Raw genomic sequence first — 27,160 nt, 5'->3', positions numbered from 1 at the left:
GGAAAGGGGAGGACTTGTCTTATTCAAAGGAAATAAGACCTGGGAAATTAAAGTTAGTTCGGTTGGGATCTTTATTATGAAATTTAGACTCAATTGTGTAGGAAAATTGAAGTCATCTCATAGCACAAAGACTGAAAATTAAGAGGAACTGACATCATCCTACCTTTGCCAATGAGCAAATGGATGCCAAAGCGTCTCAATGACTTGTCTTAGTTAGCACCAAGGGAAAATGTCAGAGACTGCCTAAAATTCAGATGTCCTGATTCCAAGTCTATGCTTTACGCCAAAGCACAGACTCTCTTTATTTTATTCAGTGAGTGGACAGTAATTGACCTTCTGGAGCCGTGGCTGGTGAGCTGCCCACCCAGGCAACTTAGCCTCAGTTCTTGTGCTTCATCATACATCCATGGAATATTCATTTCATGAGGGTAGCATTTTGTCTCTTTTGTTCTCACTGTCAAGAACAGAGGGCATATCATAGGCATTAATGAAATATTCACTGAATGCTGATAGAAATACTGAAGTATGGTCAAATAAAATGCTGCAGTCTAACTTTCTCAAGACTATTTAACCACAGGAGGAGCCTAAGGTTTTAAGGTGCAAACACACAACCTAATAGAAGATTTTTCTTGGTATCATAGGTTATGATTGGGGTAGGTAGATGTCAAAATGTTTTCAAATTATTCTTGCAAACATTTAGCTGAAGTTATCATCAAGACTGGAGTTATAGAAGTGGACTGTGAAGATCCAATATTCATAACATATTAAACTTCCATTTACAGCTGGTAGAAAAGAAATGGGAAACAGAAATTCACTAAATGTTACAAGTCCCTATAATAAACTAGTCCAAGGTATCTTGAGAGAACACATCAATATTTAGATTTTTCAAGCCATATATTAGACACAGATTTTCTTCATTTCTTTTAATATTATTGCTTTCTAAGTAATAAGAGAAAAAATATTAATATATATCCCATGCATTGTCAAAATGCTGAAGATATATTTTACTTTGTTAAAAACATGCCACTGAAATATATCTTGCCTTTGTCAAATAATTATATATTAACTATTTTATAACTTCTGACATGCAGATGACAAAGGCCATACAAGATAGGAAATGATACCCTGGCACCAGTGAATTTAGACAATAATCAGAATATATGCTCTTGATGGGGAAATTAGCTAAATTCAGTTCAGTTCAGTCGCTCAGTCGTGTCCGACTCTTTGTGACCCCATGAATTGCAGCACGCCAGGCCTCCCTGTCCATCACCAACTCCTGGAGTTTACTCAAACTCATGCCCATCAAGTCGATGATGCCATCCAGCCATCTCATCCTCTGTCCTCCCCTTCTCCTCCTGCCCCCAATCCCTCCCAGCATCAGGGTCTTTTGCAATGAGTCAACTCTTCGCATGAGGTGGCCAAAGTATTGGAGTTTCAGCTTCAGCATCAGTCTGTCCAATGAACACCCAGGACTGATCTCCTTTAGAATGGACTGGTTGGATCTTGCAGTCCAAGGGACTCTCAAGAGTCTTCTCCAACACCATAGTTCAAAAGCATCAATTTTTCGGCGCTCAGCTTTCTTCACAGTCCAACTCTCACATCCATACATGACCACTGGAAAAACCATAGCCTTGACCAGCTAAATTAAGGATGCCAAATTAAATAATCAGCAAAAACTAATCTTCAAATAATCTTTAACAGCTATGATTTCCTCAAATGATAAAAAACTGTATGCTAGCAAGTTTAGTTTCATAGATTTCTGGTGTTTAGCAACTCCATGCTAGAAAATTATGAGCTTGGTTGCTGAGCAGACATGGGTTTAATCTCTCAGCTCTGTCACTTAGGAATTTTGTGGAAAATTTATTCAAATTGTCTGAGCCCTAATTTCCTCACCTACAAAGCTAAGAGTAATCACTGCCTCATATCCTTCCATCCTGTGGAAGAAATTAAATAACCTGCACTTAATGTCATTTCCTGTTTTATGTCATTGGACATTTGAAGAAGACAATGATGATGTTAATAATGATAATTGGTAATATTTGTTAATCCTTATTATATTAAACATTTAATTAAGCTCATCTTATTGAATCCACACAATCACAGGGGGTAAATACTATTATTTTTTTTCCATTTTAAAGATGAAGAACTTGGAGGTTTAAAAACATTTATCTGAGTAATAATTGGTATATCCTGACTTGAACCTAGGTCTTTCCTCCCCAGAGAATAGTTAAAAGTGTTGGAAGTAAATCACAAAATTATTATTGCCATTTGTTCTTTCTTAAAAAGCCTTTAAGTTTTTCACACAGAGCCTTGAATATCAAAGAGTCAAGCATGACAGTTTAAAAGAGACAATCCATAACATTTATTCTCCTCTAAGAAAATGTTCTTTATGGGGGAAAAGCTTGGCTCGCTATAATATGGTTATTGTTTCTGTTTTAAAATATGAAGGAAAAGTCAATGATTTAACAAGACAGATGATCATGAAAGCTAATACTCCACTGCACTTTCCATGAAAATGTACTATGGGTCTAAATTATAAAGAAACAGAAAAAAAGCAAGTTAATAAAATAAGATAAATAAGAAGATGTGTGATTGACCCCCATCTCAAGGTTAATTTCCTGAGATTTAAGTGAGAATTGTAGGCAGTTGGATTTAAAAATAAACCCTTGTGGTTTTAAGTTTATCTTATAGAAAGTTCAAGTTTTATTTTCCTCCCCTGCTCCATCCGCCCCACCTTGGCTAGTTAAAGAGCTCACCACTCCTAACCTTGATCTTAATTTCCTGCAGTGTAGATGAACTAGAAGATTTCAAGAAGTGTTTCTTATCAAAGGCATATTAGAACTTTGGGCTCCTGCCCAGGAATCCACAAAAGACTTAGTTTACTTACCCAGAAAGTAAAGAATTCCCTTAATGAAAACAAGCACAATGTGCTATCGGGATTAACAGAAAGCCTCTTAGCAGCTGAATCAGAGATTAATGAAGATGATTGATTATTCTTAAAAGATTATCAATCCTGAGTAGTTTACTCAGATGTCTTAAAATGTCAAATATTGTGGAGAGCAGAAGCTCATGTTAGGAAGTATGGTATTTTCTTATTTGGGGAAGGCATGTATCTTCCTCTGATCTCCTAAAAGGAAAGTCAGACACAGGTGTAGCCAAAGTTAGTGATTTTGCTGTTGTTACTGTTGCTTGTTTATTTATTTTAAATATGATCCCAGGGAGTAAATAAGAGGTAAAAGCAGAATGAGCATGAGAGGGAGAAGCTTGATTAGAAAAACGCTTTATCATGTCGGCAACCACCATGGGCAACTTATACTCCATCCCTTGGGATCTTTGAGGAACATCATAAATGTGGTTCAGAACTGACCCACATGGGATGAAAGGGGATGCTTTCAACCACTGTAATTGCCCACAGGTTAAGAATGGCCCCAGGGGCCCCACCTCCCCTCCCTGCATGAACTGCAGGGCAAAGTTCACACTGCAGCATCAAGAATGATCCAAGACAGGAAGTGGGAGTTTAGCAGAGGAAAAATGCAGGTAGTACTTATGGGAAGCTGGTTGAAGCCTGCATAGAACTGTTTAGTTCCTGCACCAATGGCTAGAATAAAAATGAACTTTGAATAGTTTCTAAGAGGTGTAAGAATACAGGTTTTTGAAAGATTTATATTACTGCTCTTAACCCATAGAATGTACTAATGCATGATAGTCTGTGATCTGGATGATATCAAGGTATTATATAACATCTTTTTAGAGGTTGAACTTTTTGTTGTATTACATTTCCCTTGGAAGGAATATAACTACTATCTTTGTTCAAAAGTGGTGTTGTTGTAGCTCATAAATGTGTGGAAAGTATAATTATTCTTTATTAAACGTATGAGTTAGTCCTTTTTCTGAGGCTTTTCTTTTCAGCTTTCCAATATTGTTACAATGAAGAAATTTTCTTGGGGTAAAATTGTACACTTAGATTGTTCCATCAAAGATATTAGTAATCTATGTAGGCTTAAACATTTTGATTTCTTTCTTTAAAGATCTGTAAAGGCCAAAGCATGTTTGCTTGGTTCACTACTGTATTCCCAGAACCTAGCACAGTAGCTGGTACAATGTATATATACAATAGATATTTTTTCAGTGAATGAATGAGTGCCATCCACCAAATGCAGTCCTCTGTGCATTGTGTTCAAAATAATTAATATTCATCCTCAAGCAATTTATAATCTAGTAATAGTGGAGACCAGTAATGATGTAATTTCATAATTGTTTAAGAAGCACTAAGATAAGTGAACACTAGACATAAAGTGTTATGCAGATTTTAGGAACATGTAAATAGAGAGTTAAATTTATATAATACCATAGCATGCAATAGAAATAAATACACCATGTGTTGCTCTAGCATGTGAAAATGAATTTATCATCTACTATCCTTAAAACAAAAACTGCTTCATTTATTTATTTATTTTTACATTTGTTCATTCAGGCTGTCTTTCAGTCTCCCTAGTGATTAGTCAAAAGCCATGCATTTGTTCTGCTCCATTACTATGGGTTCACTTCATTCCAAGCAGTTTTCTCTCAGGTTAAAGTTGGGTCTTCACCTCAGTGGGCAACTCACTGCAAGGATCAAAATGTAGTCACCCAAACTGTCTATTTGGAAATTATCTCTAAGTGCATGGCCAATGGCTAGTTCAGATAAAAAAAAATACAATGCCATATTTTATATAGACTGTTTAATTTAAAATTGTTTGAAAATATTGCAATTTATATGTAAATGCATGATTTGTGTTAAGGAGAGATCTTATTCAACCAAAATAATTTTGTATCATATGCTTTCGTTAGTAGATGCTTAAAATACTGCAAAAATGTCATTCAAATCTCATATTATAAAATAAGGAAATCAGAGATTATTTTGTACACTCAATAACTCTCTGGGTTCCCTAATTACCACGGCATAACTAAAGCAATGCTTAAGTTTTTGGGGAATTTCAGTGGAGACTGTGTAACATAGATCTGTGTCAAAATCAGGTGAATATAGGATTAGACACTTAGGATATAGATGCAAAGAGTAAATTAAAGAAAATTTTGTTCTTTCCTTCTCTATTGCCAAAATGCCTCGTGGAATTTTGGGTAAAATATCAAAAAATTCGTCACTGTTAAGTCCTCATTTTAATGCTTAGTATCTTAGAAATATCTAGTTAAAAAAATCTTCTCTTTTCCTTTATGGTTTATCACAGAATATGGAAAAGAATATAAAAAAATAATATGTACATGTATGCAACTGAGTCACTTTGATGTACAGCAGAGGAGGTTGGCACAACAATATAAATCTACAATGCCTTAAAAAAAAGTTTCTCCTCTTTAAACTGTATAGAAAAGTTGTGATATTGGAATGAAGATTGTAAAAGGTGGTCTCAGTCGACAGGCATCCATATAAAGTACCTGAAGCTCAGGGGCTTCAGTTTTGATTGCTATATAACAAGGTGTTGTTCTTCAATCACTAAGTCATGTCCGACTCTTTGTGACCCCATGGACTGCAGCATTAAACAAGGTAAATGCTACCATTCCAGACTTGTTGAGAAAAGAATACACGTGCATGATCCTACTTTAGTACCTGGCATTTCACTGGAATATAAATGCGCATTTTATTTCTCTTCAGCCAAGCAGTGGAAGGGGCCTTACATGTCACACAGTTCAAATGCCCACTAAAATGTAGGCTGTCTTCCTCCTTCTCAGATGAATGTAGGCACTGCCTGGATGCTCCCAGCATGAGGAAGCTCATGCCCTCACAAGGATACTCCTACCCTCATAAATCCTTTCTCTGCCATTGGACTTTGGAATCACTTGGTATAATTCTGCTTTCTCAGTTCTGAGCCATCCTTGTCAGAGAGCAGAAAGCCAAAGAGATTCTATCAAAATTCTTTGGAAAAAAATGTATTGGCATCAGAAAAAATGAGCACTAGTCTACAAGATAAAAATATATCAAAGTAAACCAATCAGAAATTACTAACTAGCCTTTTTTTAAAAAATGTGCTCATTCTACATATAAACCCCATTTTGTTACTATGGAAATTTGAGCTGTCCAGTTTCATTTTATAATGGCTTCATATGTGTTTATGTAAAAAATTTCAGAATTATATCAATATTAAATATTGTCATAGTATTTTGGTTAATTGTGAAATTAAAACCTCATTGTTTTATATACAGGACATTTAAAATATAAAATAGAGGTAAACTTATAAGCAAGCTTTTATTTTTATTTATAACTTAGATATAATTATAGATTTTTTAACCAAAAATTTATTTGAGGAATGAAAATTATAATTCATGGCTTTAACTTAAAATTTAAGAGACTATGAAGGCTGTCATTGATATGCTAGATGGTAAAAGTAATCATTTTTTTTTTAATCACAACATGAATGAAAGTTTTTAAAACATTTTAAAGATAAATAATTTCTGCAACCAGTTATTAGGCATAATATTTCTTTGATATCTGGTCTCTATATAGGTCCAAAGAAGATACTTTTACATACTTCTGAAATAAGCTAGCAGAAAATAATTATGCTAGCCTGTTTTAGACCATGTGGTTGTTTTTATCAGTGACCCTTAACAAATTTGCAATCATATAAACAGAAATAAAGCAGAAAACCAATGATATAAATTATTGTGTAAAATGCTTCTAAACAGAGACCAGTATTATGTTTTGAGAGCAAACCTTATGCAAAGTTTTTTGGCTTTTTCTGTTTTCATCCGTGTATGGCTCTTTCAGGCTGTGAAGTGGGGCTTTAATTTGCTTTTGATATCTTTAATCAGATCTTCATTGTATGCTTTGTCATAGTCTGATAGAAATGGGACAGTAAGTAACATTTGAGAATCTGATGCCCAGCCATCATCAATGGTGTCATAACAAATTGAAAAGAATTTTTTACAACTGAAGTGTCTGAATCATGAAAAAACTTCACTCAACTTGCACGTTTACAGATTCGGTACTGGGCTTCCCATGACAAAGAGGCAGCTGCCCACAGAGTTCAAGTTGCTAGCCAAGAATACTCAGCCAGGCTGGAGAACCTTCTGCCTGACACCCAGTATTTTGTGGAAGTCAGGGCCTGCAACAGTGCAGGGTGTGGACCTCCCAGTGATATGATTGAGACCTTCACCAAGAAAGCACGTGAGTCTCAATATTTGCATTATATACTTGCCAAAATTCCCAACTGATTGAATGATACAGGTACAGGAGAGAGAAATTTACTAGCTAGACACCTGAGCACATTTGGTTTTCAATTTTAGCCTTTAAAATCACACACATTTTAAAATACAACAAAAAAAAAACAAACAAAAACATTGTTAGTTATTGTAGATGAAAAAATGTGGCAAATACTTTCACATAATTAATATCCATTTCAGAAGTAAAATTGCAGAACCTCCTTTTCTAAAGACTATCCACAAAATCTTGCATCATTAGATAATTAGTTTATTATTTTAAACTTGGTTTTATAAGAATGCATTAATAGCATGAGAAAATGAAAATTATGTAATTTTTCTATGCTTTGATTTATGTCATCATTGTACAATGCAAATGCAAGTTAAATGTTGAAGTGTTATCTTCACTCTCTTATTACTGTATGTTCTCATTGTTAATATAAGACCATCTGCCCTGCTCACATTTTCTGGTCATCTTCATCTCCCTGGCTTCACTATGACAGCTCCTTCTTGAAATTAAGTTGAGCAAATAGAAGAAGAGAATTTATATTCAGAATCCTGGGGAGTTTCACAAGAATTTGAAGACATTATTACCATTAGAGTTTGGAAACTTATTTGGGTGAAAAGATAGTCCTAATGGTATAACAGAGCATGGAGGTAGGATCCAGACTTTGGTATCAGAGAAAGGTTTCAAATTTGTCTCTATCACTTACTCAACTGTGTATTGGTAGGCATATTACCTCAATATTTATACATCAGCTTTGTAACTTATAAAAAGAGCATTCATTCCTTTGTTATTTTTTTCAATTTATTAATTTATCAAAAGTATGCTATGTGCCCTCAACAGCTCTAGGTATTGAGGGTAGAGAAAAGATCAAGCCAGACCCAGATCCTCTTCTCACAGGATTTAACAAGCTAATGGAAAGAGAGGGAGAGAGAGAAGGAAGGAGAGAAAAATATGAGAAATAAATGTGATAACATCAGATGCCAGAGCAATAAATTAAATAAACAGATAATAAGGGAGGAGAAGGCCAAGATGGCAGAGTAGAGGACTTGAGCTCACTTCCCTCAATGAACACATCAAAAATATACCTACATGTGGAGCAATTCTCGCTGAAAACGAACTGGGGGCTATTGGAAATACTCTTCCACAATCAAGGCTCTTAAGATCCACATAGAGTCAAGTTGAAAGGGAGAAGTAGTCAGGATGGGACCATAGCCCTAGTAGAGGACATAGAAGTGGAAGGGGGAGATCACAGACGCAGAGATTCTCCCTGAAGAGTGGTTTGAGCCACATCCAAGGTTCCCCAACCATGGAGTCCAGCACCAGGAAGATGAGTCCCAATAGCAGATTTCAATACTGGTGGGACTTACAAGATGGCTGTAGAAAAATAAGATCTCATTCATGAAGAGGAAAATCTGCTGGAGCGATTTCCTGGGACAGCCCCAGCATATGTCCCAGCCTGTACCAGATGCCTTCTTCAGAACAATTCCCCAGTAAAACAAAGGCTACATTGGAGATTGTGCAACTGTGGGGCATAGAACTGGCAAAGAACCAACACTGGATCTGAATGAAGCAAAGAAAACCATTGCTTGTGCTCACTGAGGCTGTGAATTGGGGGCTGTCTCAAGCTCTGACTGTCTTGCCAGGACTGTCCTATCACATCTCAGGCCTGCCCTGGGCACCCACTCTAGAACCCTTGCTCTAGCACTGCTTAGCCCTGGGGGCAAAGATGCCGTTGCTGGGGGAGAGGGAGAGCACTTTTAAATGAAATGAAACCAGCTTAAATGTGACCCTCAAGGCTTCTGCTCCAGCAACTTGGGACCCAAAACTACCCGCAACAGAATGGTGATGGCCATTGAACATAGGAAAAGTTCCAGCCCCCACCTACCTTTGGATAGAGCCCCTCCATTTCCAGCTTCATATCCCACCAGCATGCCCTAGGAAGATATGTGACCTGTGTTAATTATAGATCCAGCTCTCCCACCAAAGCCACTGGGCATACCCTGACTGATACAGCCACTTCAACACAGGAACACACCTTCAAGAACTGGATAGAATTCCAGTTAAGCTATTTCAGATACAAAAGATGACACTGTTGAAGTGCTGCACTTAATATGCCAGCAAATTTGGAAAACAACAGTGACCACAGGACTGGAAAAGGCCAGGTTTCATCCCAATCCCAAAGGAAGGCAATGCCAAAGAATGTTTAAACTACCTCACAATTGTGCTCATTTCAAGTTCTAACAAAGGAATGCTCAAAGATCCTTCAAGCTAGGCTTCAATAATACATGAACCGAAAACTTCCAGATGTACAAGTTGGATTTAGAAAAGGCAGAGGGACCAGGGATCAAATTGTCAACATCCGTTGGATCGTAGAAAAAGCAAGAGAATTCCAGAAAAAATATCTACTTCTTCCTTGACTACACTAAAGCTTTTAACTGTGTGGATTGCAATAAACTTTAAAATTCTGAAAGAGATGGGAATATCAAACCACCTTTCCTGCCTCTTGAGAAACCTGTAGCAGGTCAAAAAGCAACAGTTAGAACCAGACATGGAACAATGGGCTGGATCATAATTGGGACAGGGGTAGGTCAAGGCCATTTATTGTCACCCTGCTTATTTAACTTCTATGCAGAGTGCATCATTAGAAGTGCTAGACTGGATGAAACACAAACTGTAATCAAGATTGCCAGAAGAAATATCAATAACCTCAGATATGCAGATGCCACCAACATTATGGCAGAAAGCAAAGAGGAACTAAAGAGCCTCCTGATGAAAGTGAAAGAGGAGACTGAAAAAACTGACTTAAAACTCAACATTAAAAAAACTAATATAATGGTATCCAGTCCGATCATTTCACAGCAAATAGATGGGGAAACAATGGAAACAGTGACAGACTTTATTTTCTTGGGCTCTAAAATCACTGTGGACAGTGACTGCAGCCATGAAAATAAAAGACACGTGCTCCTTGGGAAAAAAGCTATGACAAACATAGACAGCATATTAAAGCAGAGAAATTACTTTGCTGACAAAGGTCCATCTAGTCAAAGCTATGGTTTTTCCAGCAGTCATGTATGATGTGAGAGTTGGACCATAAAGAAGGCTGAGTGCTAAAGAACTGATGCTTTTGAACTGTGGTGCTGGAGAACACTCTTGAGAGTCCTTTGGACTGCAAAGAGATCAAACCAGTTAATACTGAAAGAAATCAAGCCTGAATATTCATTGAAAGGACTGATGCTGAAGCAGAAGCTCCAATCCTTTGACCACCCAATTCAAAGAGCTGACTCATTAAAAAAAAACCCTAATGCTGTGAAAGATTGGAGGCCGGAGGAGAAGGGGACAACAGACGAGATGGTTGGATGGTATCACCAACTCAACGGGCATGAGTTTGAGCAAAGTCCTAGAGATAGTGAAGGACAGGGAAGCCTGGCATGCTGCACTCATGGGGTCACAAATAATCAGACATGACTGAGCAACTGAACAACAAGAAGTGTTTCACCTAATTTCAAAGAGTCTGAGAAACTTAAACCTGAATACAGAGAAATTACTTTAAAACAAAAGAACAAGGGAAAATTTCCATAAAAAATGACTAACGAAACAGAGGTAAATAATTTACCAGATAAAGAGTTTGTCATTAGTAATAAGAATACTAACTGAACATGGGAAAAGAATAGATGAAGACAGTGAAAAATCTTAACAAGAATTAGAAAATATAGAAAGAAATAAGTCACAGCTGAAGAATGCAATAACTGAAGTGAAAACTAGATGGAATTGACAGCAAACTATGTGATACAAAAGATCTGGAAGACAGAATAATGGAAATAACCCAATCAGAATAGCAAAAGAAAAACAGATTTTAAGGGACTAGTTTAAGGGACCTCTGTGACAACATCAAGGATAGCAACATTTATTATAGAGGGTTCCAGAATAAGAAGAAAGAACAGGGCCAAAATATATTTGATGAAATTATGACTGAAAATTTCCAAACCGGAAGAAGGAAAGAGATATCCAGATACAGGAATCACAGAGGATTCCAAACATTATGAACCCAAAGAAACCTAAGACATCTTATAAGGAAAATGGCACAATTTAAAAAGAGGATTCTAAATTCAGTAAGAGTAAAATAAAAGAAATCACATACAAGGGAACCTCCATAAGGCTATTACCCGACATTTCTGCACAGACTTTGCGGGCCAGATGGGAGTGACCTAATATATTTAAAGTGCTAAAAGGGAAAAACCTACAAACTAGGATACTCTATTCAGTATGGTTATCATTCAGAATTGAACGAAAGACAAAATAAGCAAAAACTGAGTTTATCAATACTAAACCAATCTTACAAAAATTTTTAAAGAATCTTTTCCAAGTGGAAAAGAGAAGGCTACAACAAGAAGTAAGAATTGATAGAAAAGAAAAAAAATCCTACTAGTGAAGTCAAATATATAGTAAAGGCTGTCTATCGAGCACTTGAATAAGCAACTATGAAGATTAAAAAAAAAAATAAGCTATAAAATTAACTATAGCTACAATAGGCTATTAAGGGTTAAACATGAAGGAGTTTAACATGACATCAAAACACAAAACTTGCAGAGGAGTTTTAAAAAGTAGATATCTTAGAATGTGTTTGAACTTAAATGACTATCAGTTTAAGACAGGTAGATGTAGTTATAGGTTAACATATATGAACTCCATGGTAAGTACACATCAAAACCCACAATTATATATATAATTGTTCTGCCTTCTGGGTAAACAAGGAACATGGTAGAATAAGAGTGAAAGCTGTATAGACAATTAGGAGGCCTTTTTTAATATTCAAGGAAGAGCTGATGGTGACCAGAGATAGAAAGAGATAGAAGCAGAAAACTTTCTGCAGGCAGAGCTTCAGCTAATTTGTATGTTGGCAATGAATGAAACAGAAGATTGAATAGATTTTGGCTTGAAACATTGGGAGTTTGGTTGTGCCATTTTAATAGAGAAAGGCAAATTTGAAGGGTACTTAGTAAATGTTCTGTCTTGATTATATTGCATTTGGAAAACCCTTTAGACATTGAGGAGGATTAGGAAGTTGGACACATATCTGTACAAGCTGAAAGATTACCTTGAGACAGAATCATATGTATTTTAAGCCATAGGCCCAGATGTAAGGTTTGGGGAGATTTATACATAGAGGAGAGAAGAGTGCTCAGGATCAGGTCCTAAGTCATCCCAACACTGGGAAGCTTGGCAGAGGTCATGAAGCTAGCAAAGGATGAGTAATGAGGAGGAGCAACCTGAGAGATGGGAGGAAAGATTATAAGAGATTATGAATTTAAGAAAAGATGTTCAAGAAAGAATTAGAATTAGAATTCTTCTTTCAATTCTGTGAAATGCTGTGAAGATGTTAAATTTGAAAAGAATAAAAAAGTAGCATTAGATTTGGCCAACCAGAGGTGATTGATGACCTTGAGAACAGCAGTTTCTAAAGAGTGGTGGAAAAGAGACAACCAACGGAAGGTTGATGAGAAGAGAATAAGAGATCATTATATTACCTTACCTCCCAGGGCCATGGGGTACATTAAATGAAACTATGGCTGCAGACCATAGCGCCAGACACGTACTACAGACATCAAAATTAGCTATTTTTATTGCCACATCACTATCAGTATTATAATTCCTGATGTGATGCGGCTTGCAGAACTGAAGTTGTATGTGGTTGCCATCAGTAGCATATTATTACTTTCACAGCTCCAAGCCAGCCTCCGAGGATCATCAGTTCCATAAGGTCTGGTTCACGCTACATAATCACCTGGGATCATGTGGTTGCCCTGTCAAATGAATCTACAGTGACGGGATATAAGGTATACAAAAGATTTCTAGATTGTTTCCTACACAAGCTTCATTCTTACACAGAGTGATTGGTATTTGTTTTTTATTGTTGTTTTGTCAAAACCCATCCAGCTCTTTTATTCTAGTTGTGTAGTAGAATCAGATGACATAGTGTTGTGATAAATTTTGAAATGGGAAAAGATCTTCAGTGAATTCCAGGAAAATACAATGTCAAGTGAACAAGATAGAATAACTACTTTAATGAATAGAATTGTTAGAATAATTAGTGTTTAAGGAAGAGAGAAAGAATCGATTTTTGCTTGGCAGTGATTAAGATAGAGTTGCCAAGCACATAGTGAATTCTTTGATGTATTGAGGCACCCTCTGTAACCAAACAAAGATGGAAAAAACAAAATGGAAAAAAAATGGGAAAAAATGGAAAAAAAAGATTATTTCTATAAATTCTTTATATCAGTATCACATTTTTCAATGGATATCAAATTTTAGGAATAGTGTGAAAAATTCTAATTGTGAGGCAATTTTTTAGACTATTTCAATATATTGAAAGAACCCTCATTTTATACCTTTTTCATTAAAAAACACATTTTCAATCTCTATTTTAGATAGTTTCAAAAAATGAAATTCATATGTTTAAGATGTGTCCTCTGGATTAGCCTAAAATAAATAAAATCTATCTATGTGATTTAAAAATAATATGGATTTTTCAGCTAGTTTACACATAGCTCCCTAATATGTTTTTAATTATTATAAGTATAAGCATCTTTATTCAATTTTAGTATTAGGGAATTGGTTCACTATTACCCATTTATTAAATAGTCATATTCTGAAACTTTTAAAGGTACTCTATAGACCTGATGGCCAGCATGATGGCAAGCTGTATTCAACTCATAAACACTCCATAGAAGTCCCAATCCCCAGGGATGGAGAATATGTTGTAGAGGTTCGTGCACACAGTGATGGAGGAGATGGAGTGGTATCTCAAGTCAAAATTTCAGGTAAGCCAATCATTTAAGACACATTTTAATTAAGTATTCATAAGTCTCTAGGCCCATATGGGTTCCCAAGTATAAATGTGAGACTGATATTCCCATTAATATCAGTATTATTTGTAAGTAGATTTGAAATGTCAAAGATGCCCTGAAACTTAATATTTGTCCCCTTATGTGTCACAAAAGTACATTGGCAACATATCAGATACTTACTGATTATTATCTAAACATCAAAACACAATAGTATTTATTAAAATAATACATAATAATATCCAGACTTATACAAATAATATTATCCAAAGATAATAATATCCAAACTTCTCTAGTATCAAAAGAAAATTCATTGGACTACTATTAATATTTTCCTAACCACTCTTTCCTTACCTTACACATATTAGCATAGTAACAAGATAAGACAGTAGATGACAACTCCTTCCTTTACCAATATATCTATTTGTCTCAATATAGCTATTCCTTTTCTGAAAACTCTATTTTCACTCTATTTTCTATTTTCACATTGGTTAATTTGAAATAGATATGTAAGGCAGTGACTTTTTCCTCTATTTGGATTTGTAAAGCTCTACTAATTTTTAAAATTTTGTTGCTTCTCTCTCACTCCGTACACATGGTTTAGTTTATACTGGATTAAAATCAATGTTATTTTGAGAATTTTATGAGATTATGAAATTCTAGAAGATGCTAAATCAAAGATGGAGTAATTGATTTAAAAGAAAACTTGATGATATATAGTTAAATAGATGAATACGCTATACATTAACCTAATAAAAAGTCCTTTAAAACAATGCCAGCATTTTTTGTCCAAACATAACTATACAAGGAAACTGTTGAATTAACATGAAATGTCAGATGTTAGGTAGACAGTACAATTCGAGACTTTAAAAAAATAAGTTTGGATTTATCTGCAAATTACTTAACTTTTTTGCAATGAGAAAAACATATGAATACAAATGGAAATTTTGGGTTTTCATATGAATTTAAATTATTTACATTAAAAGCAATTTTATTTTAGACATTTTTATGTTTTTTTTAAAAATTTAGAAATTGCAAAAAAATGAAAGGAAAATAAAATAAATAGTCACATTCCAAACACTCTAACTGCTTAACTAATGTTCAGTGGAATTTGCTTTAAGTAGACATTTGTAATTTCATGTGTTGGCTTTTATTGAATATATCCTGTCATATCCAAATTTTATCAATTATGTTTCATGAACATTGGAAAATTCATGAATTTTATTTAAAATCTCTGTAACTCAAAGGGTAAAGAATCTGCCTTCAATGCAGTAGACCCAGGTTCGATCCCTGGGTCTGGAATATCTTCTAGAGAAGGAAATGGCAATCCAGTCCAGTATTCTTGCCTGGAGAATCCCATGGACAGAAGACCCTTGTGGGCTATAGTCCATGGGGTCACAAAGAGTCGGACACGAATAAGCAACTAACACTGCGACTATTACTATTATCTCAAACAAATGTGCAAAATTATCTACCCATTTCAGTTTTTTCTATCACAAATAATACTATTTTCCCAAATTTTTATAAATCTTTCTGCAGGTTAAATTCAAATAATCTTCCTGAAGGTTGAATTCAAACAATGAGTTAAAGAGTTTTACTTCTATATTTCAAATTTTCTTTTAAAATATGTATCAACTTATGATCCTATTATTATTGTATATGAGTGCATTTTCTACTGCACCACTCCAACATTAGTCTCTATCTTTTAAGTCATTACTGTTTTGATAGGAGAACATGGCATCTTTGTATTTTTGAAAGTTTTTCTAAATTTTGAACTTGGATAGCACACAGATTCAATAGTTTTACACTTAAAAGGGCTGTTTCACAAAAGGAAATTATTTTGAGTGTGATAAAATGCAAAAAAACCTGAGTAAGTGACTTTTGAAAACTGACCTTCCCTCTCTAGAAGCCAGAGAGTGGCATACTGTTGTTCTCTTCATTTTTGCCCTTGATGTGTTCCTAATGTGAAGCAAAAGGTGGTTTCTGGGATTTAAACTACAGAAGATTTAAAGGCTGTAGCAGCGACAGTAGCATCAGTAGAGTTTAACTAGTGATGTTCTGGTAAATGTTAAACAGCTGACCCTCGGAAGGCGGGAGGAAGCCCTGGTGTATGGTGTTTGCCAATTTTTATGATGTAAATATTTTCATCATGTCTGATTTCAAGCTTGCTATATGATGTTCCTAAACGTGGAGTTGGAAGGAGGTGCTCAGGAGCACAAGTTTGCCTAGTGGCTCAATGGTAAAGAATCTGCCTACAATATAGGAGATGTGGGTTCAGTCTCTGGGTGGGAAAGATCCCCTGGGAAAGGAAGTGGCAACCCACTCCAGTCTTCCTGATGGGCAGTCCCTCCAACAGAAGAGCCTGGTAGGCTACAGCCCATGGGGTCGCAAGAGTCGAACATGACTTAGTGATTAAAACCAACCAAAGTGATGAAGCTGAGTATTTACTATCTTTGTTCTAATTTTTTTCAATTAGCTAATAAGTTTGCATAGTTTCAATTTTAATAACAGCATTTTTAACAACCCACTCACAAATTTCCTTAAAATGTAACAATCACCTTTTGGCAGGTAGTATGGACCAGCTGCAGCACACCAGGTTTATAGTCTGATTTCAGGGTGTAAATAGCCCATGTACAGAATACATAGAGTGTGATTTTTTAGAAACGTGAAATATACTCAGAATAGTTTCCTTTTATTGCTAAATAATGGAAAATGTTTTTATTAATGCAGAATTTCTGTTATTTATCTCTTAATTTGGTCAGAACTGTACCAAAAAAAACCCTCCAAAACCTGTAGAATTAATATTAAGAAATATCAGATATTTTATGAATGCACCATTTTAGAATTTTCTCATTTATTATTTTCAAAATATTTGTAATGGGGAAAGCATTTGAATACATATGAAAATGTTAGACTTTTTGTTAAGTTTAAAAGACTCCCAGTACTTTCCTTTGTTTCATTTTTTGTGCCTAAAATATGTAGCTATGAATATAATACATTGCTCCATTTTCGTGTCTATATGCATCATGCTGTTTATTCATTTTCTCATTCAAAAAATATACATTAAATGCCTAAAATACTTTAGGCATAATTTACATACTTAAAATGTTCTACCATTTATATATTTCCACATGCTTCGGAGTCTACATCACAATCATCCCCCTCCGGCTCTACTATAATTCTAAAATTTCTCTTGGCTTCCAATTTTGGCTTCCTATATATAGTCCGTTCTCTGTATAACAGCCAGACTGATCCTTCCAAACATAAGTCAAATCATATAGCTTTCCTCTTAGAAAAATATCCTATAGAATAAAATCAAAATCCCTCACCACTCGCCTGTATAATCTGGTCCTCCCAAATGCTCTTCCCTGAGTTGATTTCACCTGTGCTCTTTTAACCTTTTTTGCTTCTTGAACATACCAGCATTATTCTACCTTTAAACATTATTCAACCTTTAAGCCTCTGTACTTGTTCTTGCTGCTGTCGGGAATTCTGTGGATTTGGGCACTGCTGGTTATTTCTGTCATTTTTGTTTCTGCTCAGATGTCACCTTCTCAAGGAAGAATTATTATATGTCCATCAATGTAACATAGCCCCCTACTCTAGTGCTTTTCATATCACATCATTTTTTCAATTTATTCATATTTATAGCTGTTAGAATTATTTATTAATTTATACTGTTTATTGTCTATATCCTTATTTGTATCTAAGCTCTGTGGGAGCAAGTTTTTGCCTGCCTTGTTCAATCCTTGAATCCTTAGAACTCAAGGGACATATCTGGCACGTAACAGGGTATTAACAAATAATTGTTTAGTTAATTCATGGTTTCTGTATAGAGGAAGATTTAGTTATAAGAATAATTGGGGCAACTTAAACTGTAATTTAGATGTCTAGAATGTTGATATGCTATCATATTGGGCACATGATTTTATGCCATGCGAATCTATAAATTTGATTCTTAGAAAAATTAAGTCTTTGTATTAGAGATATTCTAGAAAATTTATTAGACATAGTAATCTGTAACCCCACTTATCTCTGACCTGAACACTGTCATCTGCTATCTTAATAAATTATTCCCTGTCAGATTGCTTATAGTTCACACAGAGGCAAACATAACACTGCAAATGTTTCACCACAGACATACTATGTCTCATACATTCTATATTGGCTTTTAAGAATCAGGTGAAATTTAACTATAAATTTTAATACAAATTAATTTATCTTAATGGCAACCCACCCCAGTATTCTTGCCTGGAAAATCCCATGGATGGAGGTTCCTAGTAGGCTACAGTCCATGGGGTTCACAAAGAGTTGGACACGACTGAGTGACATCACTTCACTTCACTTCTTCATGAAATATACACTTAGAAAATTTCAGAATATAAATTGACAATACATATCCACAGAGAAGCAGTATTTCATTACTGATGTGTCAATGTGCATATTTTGAACTTTTATTTTTCTTTTAGTTTTAAACACACCAAAGCCATCTTATTCAAATCAAGACTTTCAAGGACGTTTTAGAGTTTGGACTACTTAAAATAAAAAGTAGTCATTTGAACCCTTTAAAGTGGTAGTAATATGACCAGATATTTGCACTTGAAAAATTACTTTGTTTGTGGAAAATATATACCATATGAGAGTAAGATATAAGAAGATGAGTTACAAGGTTATTATCATAGAATGATTAATATGATGATGGTCTGGATTGGAAAGAAGGCAGTGGTAAAGTCTAGGGTAGGTTCTAAAAGAACGAGACATCTTTTCTGCTTGATTTAAAGTTACTATATATTTATTTTGTTGACTTTATGTCTTCTAATAAATGTGCAATTTATCCTGATGTTACCATAGATGATATGATCTAAACATTTAACCTACTATATTTGGTAACTCCAAGCTATTAAGTTAAACTACATAACCAAAGCCACTGACTTCAACACTGATGAAAAACACATTTTGTTTTTTCAGTTTGTTCTCTTCCCAGTAGCAGAAGTTAAAGGGCTAGGAAACCGTTCTCTAGTGAAGCATTTAGATGTCTGACTATGTTACTCACATGCTCCTTCCTCCACTGTCTATGTTTAATTCTGACTTTATGAAATTAAAATTCTTCATTAACATCAGCAATTTTGCAAATACCTTAGTAAGCATTTTCAAAACCAAAAATAGTCTGAGTGTCTAATTTTATACAATAGCCCGTGTACACATGGTGGTCTAAGGCTTACTTTATCCTGTCTTATTTAATGACAGGATGCCATATACCTAAGTGATCTCCGTATCTGTAACCTTGTAAATGTTCTGTACCATTTGGAAAATAAATTTCAATAAATAAATTAGCTACTAGCCTAAAATTTTGAAATGGTATATTATATCACAGTAAAGTTATAGTTGAATGCCATTTTTATAGGTTCATCATCATAGCTTTAAAGTTTTGTATTTGTGACTATGAGACAATCAAATGTTGTCATTCAAGAAATGCTATCACTCAAACCATTTTGAAATAATCAAATATTTTGTTTTCCTTTGCTATATTTTGTGTGGGATGCAAGAGGGTGAATTCAACCTGTATATTTCTAGGCTGACAAATATCTTACATTTAAATTACCTCTAAAATATAAATTCCTTTTATTATCATTCAGTCATGACTACCCACTTAAAATGTTTTCTGACTCTACTGCAGTGCTTGACACTCCTAGTTTTGTAAAGAGACTAAAATAAATTAGAAGTTATCTTAGCAAACTAATACTTTTTCACATCTTTGTATTTGATTTAGAGAATGACTCAGTGCCCTGATCATCGTCAATGTATGAATGATCCATGTTTGTTTCAGCAATTGATGGACAGGGTTAGGGACTCCCAGTAAGGAAGTTCTCAGAGGTTTACTTACCCTTCAGAAGCTTTGGGCAGTAATTTTAGGAGCAGATTTTGTCACTTTGCCAGACCATGGATAGCATCTCTCCAATCTAAACTAATCTGGGTTCTCCTGAATCTTCTCCAAGGTTTTTTATTTATTTATTTATTTTTTACTTACTAGTAAGTTCACACAACTCCAAGATATTTTGTTCATTAACTTATTTGCAGACATAATTTGATTAGAAAATTCCTCACTGGAATACATTATAAAAATAGAAGAGAAAATAAGAAATTGTCCTCAAATATTTCAGTCCTGTGCAGTTGTTCAGTCATGCCTGGCTGTTTGCAATCCCATGGACTGCAGCACGCCAGGCTTCCCTGTCCATCACCAATACCCGGAGCTTACTCAAACTCATATCCCATTGAGTGAGTAATGCCACCCAACTATCTCATCCTCTGTCATCCCCTTCTCCTCCTGCCTTGAGTCTTTCCCAGCATCAGGGTCTTTTCCAATAAGTTGGTTCTTCGCATCAGGTGGCCAAAGTATTGGAGTTTCAGCTTCAGCATCAGTCCTTCCAATGAATATTCAGGACTGATTTCCTTTAGGATGGACTGGTTGGATCTCCTCGCAGTTCAAGGGACTCTCAAGAATCTTCTCCAACACCACAGTTCAAAAGCATCAATTATTTGGCACTCAGCTTTCTTTATGGTCCAACTCTCACATCCGTACATTAATACTGGAAAAACAATAGCTTTGACTAGATGTACCTTTGTTAGCAAAGTAATGTCTTTGCTTTTTAATATGCAGGCTATGCTGGTCACAGCTTTTCTTCCAAGGAGCAAGCCTCTGTTAATTTCATGCCTGCAGTTACCATCTGCAGTGATTTTGGAGCCCCCAAAAATAAAGTCTGTCACTGTTTCCATTGTTTCCCCATCTACTTGCCATTAACTGATGGGACCAGATACCATGATCTTAGTTTTCTGAATATTGAGTTTTAAGCTAACTTTTTAACTCTTCTCATTTACTTTCATCAAGAGGCTCTTTAGTTCTTCGCTTTCTGCAATAAGGGCTGTGTTATCTGCATATCTGAGGTTATTGATATTTCTCCCAACAATCTTGATTCCAGCTTGTGCTTCATCCAGTCCAGCATTTCACATGATGTATTCTGCATATAAGTTAAATAAGCAGGGTGACAATATACAGCCTTGACATACTCCTTTTCCTGTTTGGAACCAGTCTGTTGTTCCATGTCCAGTTCTTACTGTTGCTTCTTGACCTGCATACAGATTTCTCAAGAGGCAGGTTTGGTATTCCCATCTCTTTAAGAATTGTCCACAGTTTGTTGTGATCCACACAGTCAAAGGCCTTGGCATAGTTAATAAAGAAGAAGATGCATTTTTGAACTCTCTTGCTTTTTTGATGATCCAAAGGGTGTTGGCAATTTGTTCTCTGGTTCCTCTGGCTTTTCTAAATCCAGCTTTAACATCTGGAAGTTCATGGTTCATGTACTGTTGAAGCCTGGCTTGGAGAATTTTGAGCATTACTTTGCTAACATGTGACATGAGTGTAATTATGAGGTAGTTTGAGCATTCTTTGGCATTGCCTTTCTTTGGGATTGGAATGAAAACGGACCTTTTTGAATCCTATGGCCACTGCTGAGTTTGCCAAATTTGCTGGGATATTGAGTGCAGCACTTTCACAGCATCATCTTTTTTTATTTGAAATAGCTCAGCTGGAATTCCATCACCTCCACTAGCTTTGTTCATAGTAACACTTCCTAAAGGTCACTTGACATCACACTCCGAAATGTCTGGCTCTAGGTGAGTAATCACACCATTGTGATTATCTGGGTCATGAAGATCTTTTTTGTACAGTTCTTCTGTGTATTCTTGCCACCTCTTCTTAATATCTTCTGCTTCTGTTAGGTCCATACCATTTCTGTCCTTTATCGAGCCCATTTTTGCATGAAATGTTCCCTTGGTATCTCTAATTTTCTTGAAGAGATCTCTAGTCTTTCCCATTCTGTTGTTTTCCTCTATTTCTTTGCATTGATCACTGAGGAAGGCTTTCTTATCTCTCCTGGCTATTCTTTGGAACAATAAAAAGCCTCAAGCAAGAAGGTATACTTGATAGCTCTAGGGCAAGCAAGATCAACATGCCTGGAGCTGAGCAAGCTATGCGGAAAGTGGACACCACAAGTCTTGGGAGTTAGATAGGACCTGAATCATAACTAGATGTATGGATCTTGATTGAGGACATTGGAATTTACTCTAAACGTGACAAGAAACCATTGAAGCATTTTAAGATGTGGACTGACATGATTAGATTTATATTTTACAAGTTCTATTTTTTCAATTCTTTGGAAAGAGGAAGAAATTTTGTGAATTGTGTAGGAAATCTCGGTCAATATCAGGAAATAAGGAGGGCAGGAAATAGCAGCCTAAAGGGAAGAGTCTAAGCAAGAGATGATGTCAGCTTTGACTTTGTGTGTGTGTGTGTGTGTGTTAGCCCCTCTGTCATGTCCAACTCTTTGTGACCCCATGGACTGTAGCCTGCCAGGCTCCTCTGTCCATGAAATTTCCCAGGCAAGAATACTTGAGTGAATTGCCATGTTTCTCCGGAGGATCTTCCCAACCCAAGGATTGAACCTGGGTCTCCTGCATTGCAGATGGCATCCTTACCGTCTGAGCCACACTATTTGACTAGTATGGTCACAGTAAAAGAAGTGAGAAATGACTATACTCAGGATTTATTTGGAAGAAGACCCAATAATATTTTCTAATGAGAAAGGAGGGTGAAAGAAGAATTGGCATAACTCTTAAGAATTTAGGTTAACCAACAGAATCATCTACTGAAATGGCCAACAGAATATCTACTTCAACAGAACCAACTACTTAAAATAGATAATTGGAGAAAATAATTAGGAGTTCAAATTTTGACATGCTAGTTTATGCTATGTCTATTAGACATCCAGGTATATAGATTTTAAAGCAATTATCTAGCCAAACAGAAGCTAGCTGAGGTCAGATAATAAATTTGTCAGAAAACCAATTGGCACAATTGTGTATCTATAACCCATACCAGTCTGATACAGAAATAGAGATAGCAGAGAGTTGTTGGTGTTGCCCAAAGCTGGTGCATTGCATGGTAATAAGAGATCAAGGGAAACAAGGATGTATTACTTCTAGTTAAGGAAGAATTTAAATATCTGGACAGAGTGTTCATATCTATTAGGATATTTTCAGCTGTCAGAAGCAAACTCTCAACTCAAAATTGCTTGAGAGATAGGTAGGCCTTCCACCTTTGTGACATCAGTGTCTCAAACATGTAATCAAGGGCCAGTCACCCCACTCCCCCAGATTTATCTTCTTGGGAGGTCTCAGAATTAGGTTCATTCTAAAGTTCATCTAAGACTCTCTGTGGTTGCATGATGGCTGCCACAGTGCTAGGAATTATTTCATACAGACCTGATGACCTCCAATAAAGAAGAGTTCTGTCTCTTTTGAAACTCTTTTTTTAAAATGAAGGATCTTTCCCAAAAGAATCTCAGAAAACCTTTCCTTATTGTCCAGAACTGGGTCACAAAGCTACCTTTAAACTAATAAAATGGCATTTGCATGATTGCTCACTGTGATAAAATTTACCATGAATCTGGGGATAAAAAATATCTTCCTTGAGGGGAGAACATCTGAACAAAACATGGAAATGTGTTGACAAGGAAGCAAAGAGAAGATTTCTGCTTACTTTTCAAAGTTAACTAACAAGGTAAATATACATGGAAATAGGGAAAGGAAGAAGAGGAAACTAGGTCAAAGAGCAACTTCATAAAAATGCAGAAGAGAAAGGAAAGTTACAGGAAGGATAGAAATTTAGCTTCAAAAGCAGAAGATTTAGGCTAGATTATTTTTTTAATTGAAATAATAAGGAGACTTCACCAACAAGGATCCTGAGACTTAAACAAGGATTTAGGATGTCAAACAAGTAGCCCAAGAGTATGTCAATAAACTGAGAGAACTCTAATCCAAAGTTGGTAAACACAAGTTTACTGTCAAAATTATATACGTGGCACTACCACTCTTAAGAAAACTGACCTAAATCAAATCCCTTATGATTATACAGTGGAAGTGAAAAATAGATTTAAGGGACTAGATCTGGTAGACAGAGTCCCTGATGAACTATGGACACAGAGGTTGACATTGTTCAGGAGACAGGGATCAAGACCATCCCGAAGAAGAAGAAATGCAAAAAGGCAAAATGGCTGTCTGAGGAGGCCTTACAAATAGCTGTGAAAAGAAGAGAAGCAAAAAGCAAAGGAGAAAAAAAAAAGATATACCCATTTGAATGCAGAGTTCCAAAGAATAGCAAGGAGAGATAAGAAAGCCTTCCTCAGTGATCAATACAAAGAAATAGAGGAAAACAATAGAATAGGAAAGACTAGCGATATATTCAAGAAAATTAGAGATACCAAGGGAACATTTCATGCAAAGATGGGCTCAATAAAGGACAGAAATGGTACAGACCTAACAGAAGCAGAAGATATTAAGAACAGGTGGCAAGAATACACAGAAAGAGATCCTCACGACCCAGATAATCATGATGCTGTGATCACCCACCTAGAGCCAGACATCCAGGAATGCCAAGTCAAGTGGGCCTTAGGAAGCATCACTATGAATAAAGCTAGTGGATGTGATGGAATTCCAGTTGAACTATTTCAAATCCTAAAAGATGTTGTGAAAGTGCTGCATTCAACATGTCAGCAAATTGGAAAACTCAGCAGTGGCCACAGGACTGGAAAAAGGTCCGTTTTCATTCCAATCCCAAAGAAAGGCAATGCCAAAGAATGCTCAATTCTTCTGCACAATTGCAGTCATCTCACACGCTATTAAAGTAATGCTCAAAATTCTCCAAGCCAGGCTTCAACAATACATGAACCATGAACTTCCAGATGTTCAAGCTGGTTTTAGAAAAGGCAGAGGAACCAGAGATCAAATTGCCATTTTGATCATCGAAAAAGCAAGAGAGTTCCAGAAAAAAAAACATCTATTTCTGCTTTATTGACTATGCCAAATACTTTGTGTATATCACAATAAACTGGAAAATTCTGAAAGAGATGGGTATACCAGACCACCTGACCTGCTTCTTGAGAAACCTGTATGCAGGTCAGGAAACAACATTTAGAACTGGGCATGGAACAACAGACTGGTTCCAAATAGGAAAAGGAGTATGTCAAGGCTGTATATTGTCACCCTGCTTATTTAACTTACATACAGAGTACATCATGAGAAACACTCGGCTGGAAGAAGCACAAGTGGAATCAAGATTGCCGGGAGAAATATCAATAACCTCAGATATGCAGATGACACCACCCTTATGGCAGAAAGTGAAGAAGAACTAAAGAGCCTCTTGATGAAAGTGAAAGAGGAGAGGGGGAAAAGTGTGAAAAGAGTGAAGAAGAGTGAAAAAGTTGGCTTAACGCTCAACATTCAGAAAACTAAGATCATGGCATCTGGTCCCATCACTTCATGGCAAATAGATGGGGAAGCAGTGGAAACAGTGGCTGACTTTATTTTGGGGGCCTCCAAAATCACTGCAGATGGTGATTGCAGCCATGAAATTAAAAGATGCTTACTCTTCAGAAGGAAAGTCATGACCAACTTGGACAGCATATTAAAAAGTAGAGACATTACTTTGCCAACCAACGTCCATCTAGTCAAGGCTATGGTTTTTCCAGGAGTCATGTATGGATGTGAGAGTTGGACTATAAAGAAAGCTGAGTGCAAAGAATTGATGCTTTTGAATTGTGGTATTGACGAAGACTCTTGAGAGTCCCTTGGACTGCAAGAAGATCTAACCAGTCCATCCTAAGGGAGATAAGTCCTGGGTGTTCACTGGAACGACTGATGTTGAATACTTTGGCCACCTGATGTGAAGAGCTGAATCATTTGAAAAGACCCTGATGCTGGGAAAAATTGAAGGCAGAAGGAGAAGGGGACGACAGAGGATGAGGTGGTTGGATGGCATCACCGACTTAATGGACATGAGTTTGGGTGAACACTAGGATTGGTGATGACAGGGAGTCCTGGCATGCTGCGGTTCATGGGGTCGCAAAGAGTTGGACACAACTGAGGGAGTGAACTGAACTGAACTGAAGTAGGTAAATGGGCTTTCCTGGTGGCTTAGATGGTAAAGAATCCACCTGTAATGCAAGAGACCCAGGTTTGATCCCTGGGTAAGGAAGATCCCCTGGAGAAATAAATAGCTGCTCACTACAGTGATCTTGCCTGAAGAATTCCGTGGAGAGAGGAGCCTGGTGACCTGCAGTCTATGGGGTCACAAAGAGTCGGACCTGACTGAACGACTAACACACACTTTCAAGTAGGTAAATAGGCATGTTTAAAGGAACAGCTTAAGTCATTACTGTCACAGAAGAGTTATAAATGTCTGCTTTGTTTTTCATCTTAGATTAGATACTCCACCATACTTGAATCTGTGAGACAAACCCTTCCCCTCAAGAGTTGCATTTAGCGAAGTTTTCTAAATTTAGAAAATTATATTAGGAGAGTGGAATCTGGAAAGAATATTGTTGATGTAACTAAAATTGGAACCTAGTTTGCAAGGAGATTTCCTTATATAGTAAGTGCTTTCCAAAACTGAGTTGCAAATTAAGGAATTAAACATTTTTAAAGAATATAAGTGCGTTGAAGAAGTTGCAAAAAATGAACCAATGTTCCATTCAGAATGGGCTTTTTTTTTTTTTAATTTTGAGTATCAGCAAAACTACAGTCAGTAAATACTAATCTGTTTATTTTACCTTGTTTGCATAATACCAAGCTTTGTGGAATATAATAAGGTTTCAATAGATATTATGATGGGTCATAATATTATACATCAATAGATTAGTCATAAAATGGATTATCTTGTGCAATGGTCTATCTTAAATATATAATTTTAATTATTAGTAAACTCAATTTTGCATTTTATGAATGTTGATATATTAGTGGCATAAAATGTTACATTAAGGTATATATTCTGTACACGCAGATGGGTTGGAGATATCCTATGATCCTAAGGAGGGAATATTAAGATAAATGTCCTCCTCTCAAATCACTAGATATTACTTCATTTCTTTCTTGAATTAAGAGCAACAAATACTTTAATTAAAATAATTATATTATCTTAAACTGATATATACATCAACCATTAAAATACCATTTTGGAATTAATTTTCCTATGAACAATTATAGGCTCTGTTGAAATTTGTAACTTTTTTAG

General features: G+C 35.9%; 1 protein-coding gene across 2 annotated transcripts in view; it reads left to right on the top strand.

The window, feature by feature from the left end:
- Window positions 1–27,160, top strand: part of CNTN1 (contactin 1) — a 392,609-nt gene that overhangs the window by 338,933 nt on the left and 26,516 nt on the right. For both annotated transcript variants that reach the window (XM_043886892.1, XM_043886886.1), the window contains 3 exons: window positions 6,970–7,156; window positions 12,917–13,029; window positions 13,857–14,013. In XM_043886892.1, the coding sequence (XP_043742827.1) occupies window positions 6,970–7,156; window positions 12,917–13,029; window positions 13,857–14,013 (457 nt within the window). The remainder of the gene's footprint in view (window positions 1–6,969; window positions 7,157–12,916; window positions 13,030–13,856; window positions 14,014–27,160) is intronic.

This window comes from Cervus elaphus, chromosome 3 (genome assembly GCF_910594005.1).
Source record: "Cervus elaphus chromosome 3, mCerEla1.1, whole genome shotgun sequence".
NCBI lineage: Eukaryota > Metazoa > Chordata > Mammalia > Artiodactyla > Cervidae > Cervus > Cervus elaphus.
This window is presented reverse-complemented; position numbering and strand designations above follow the sequence as displayed.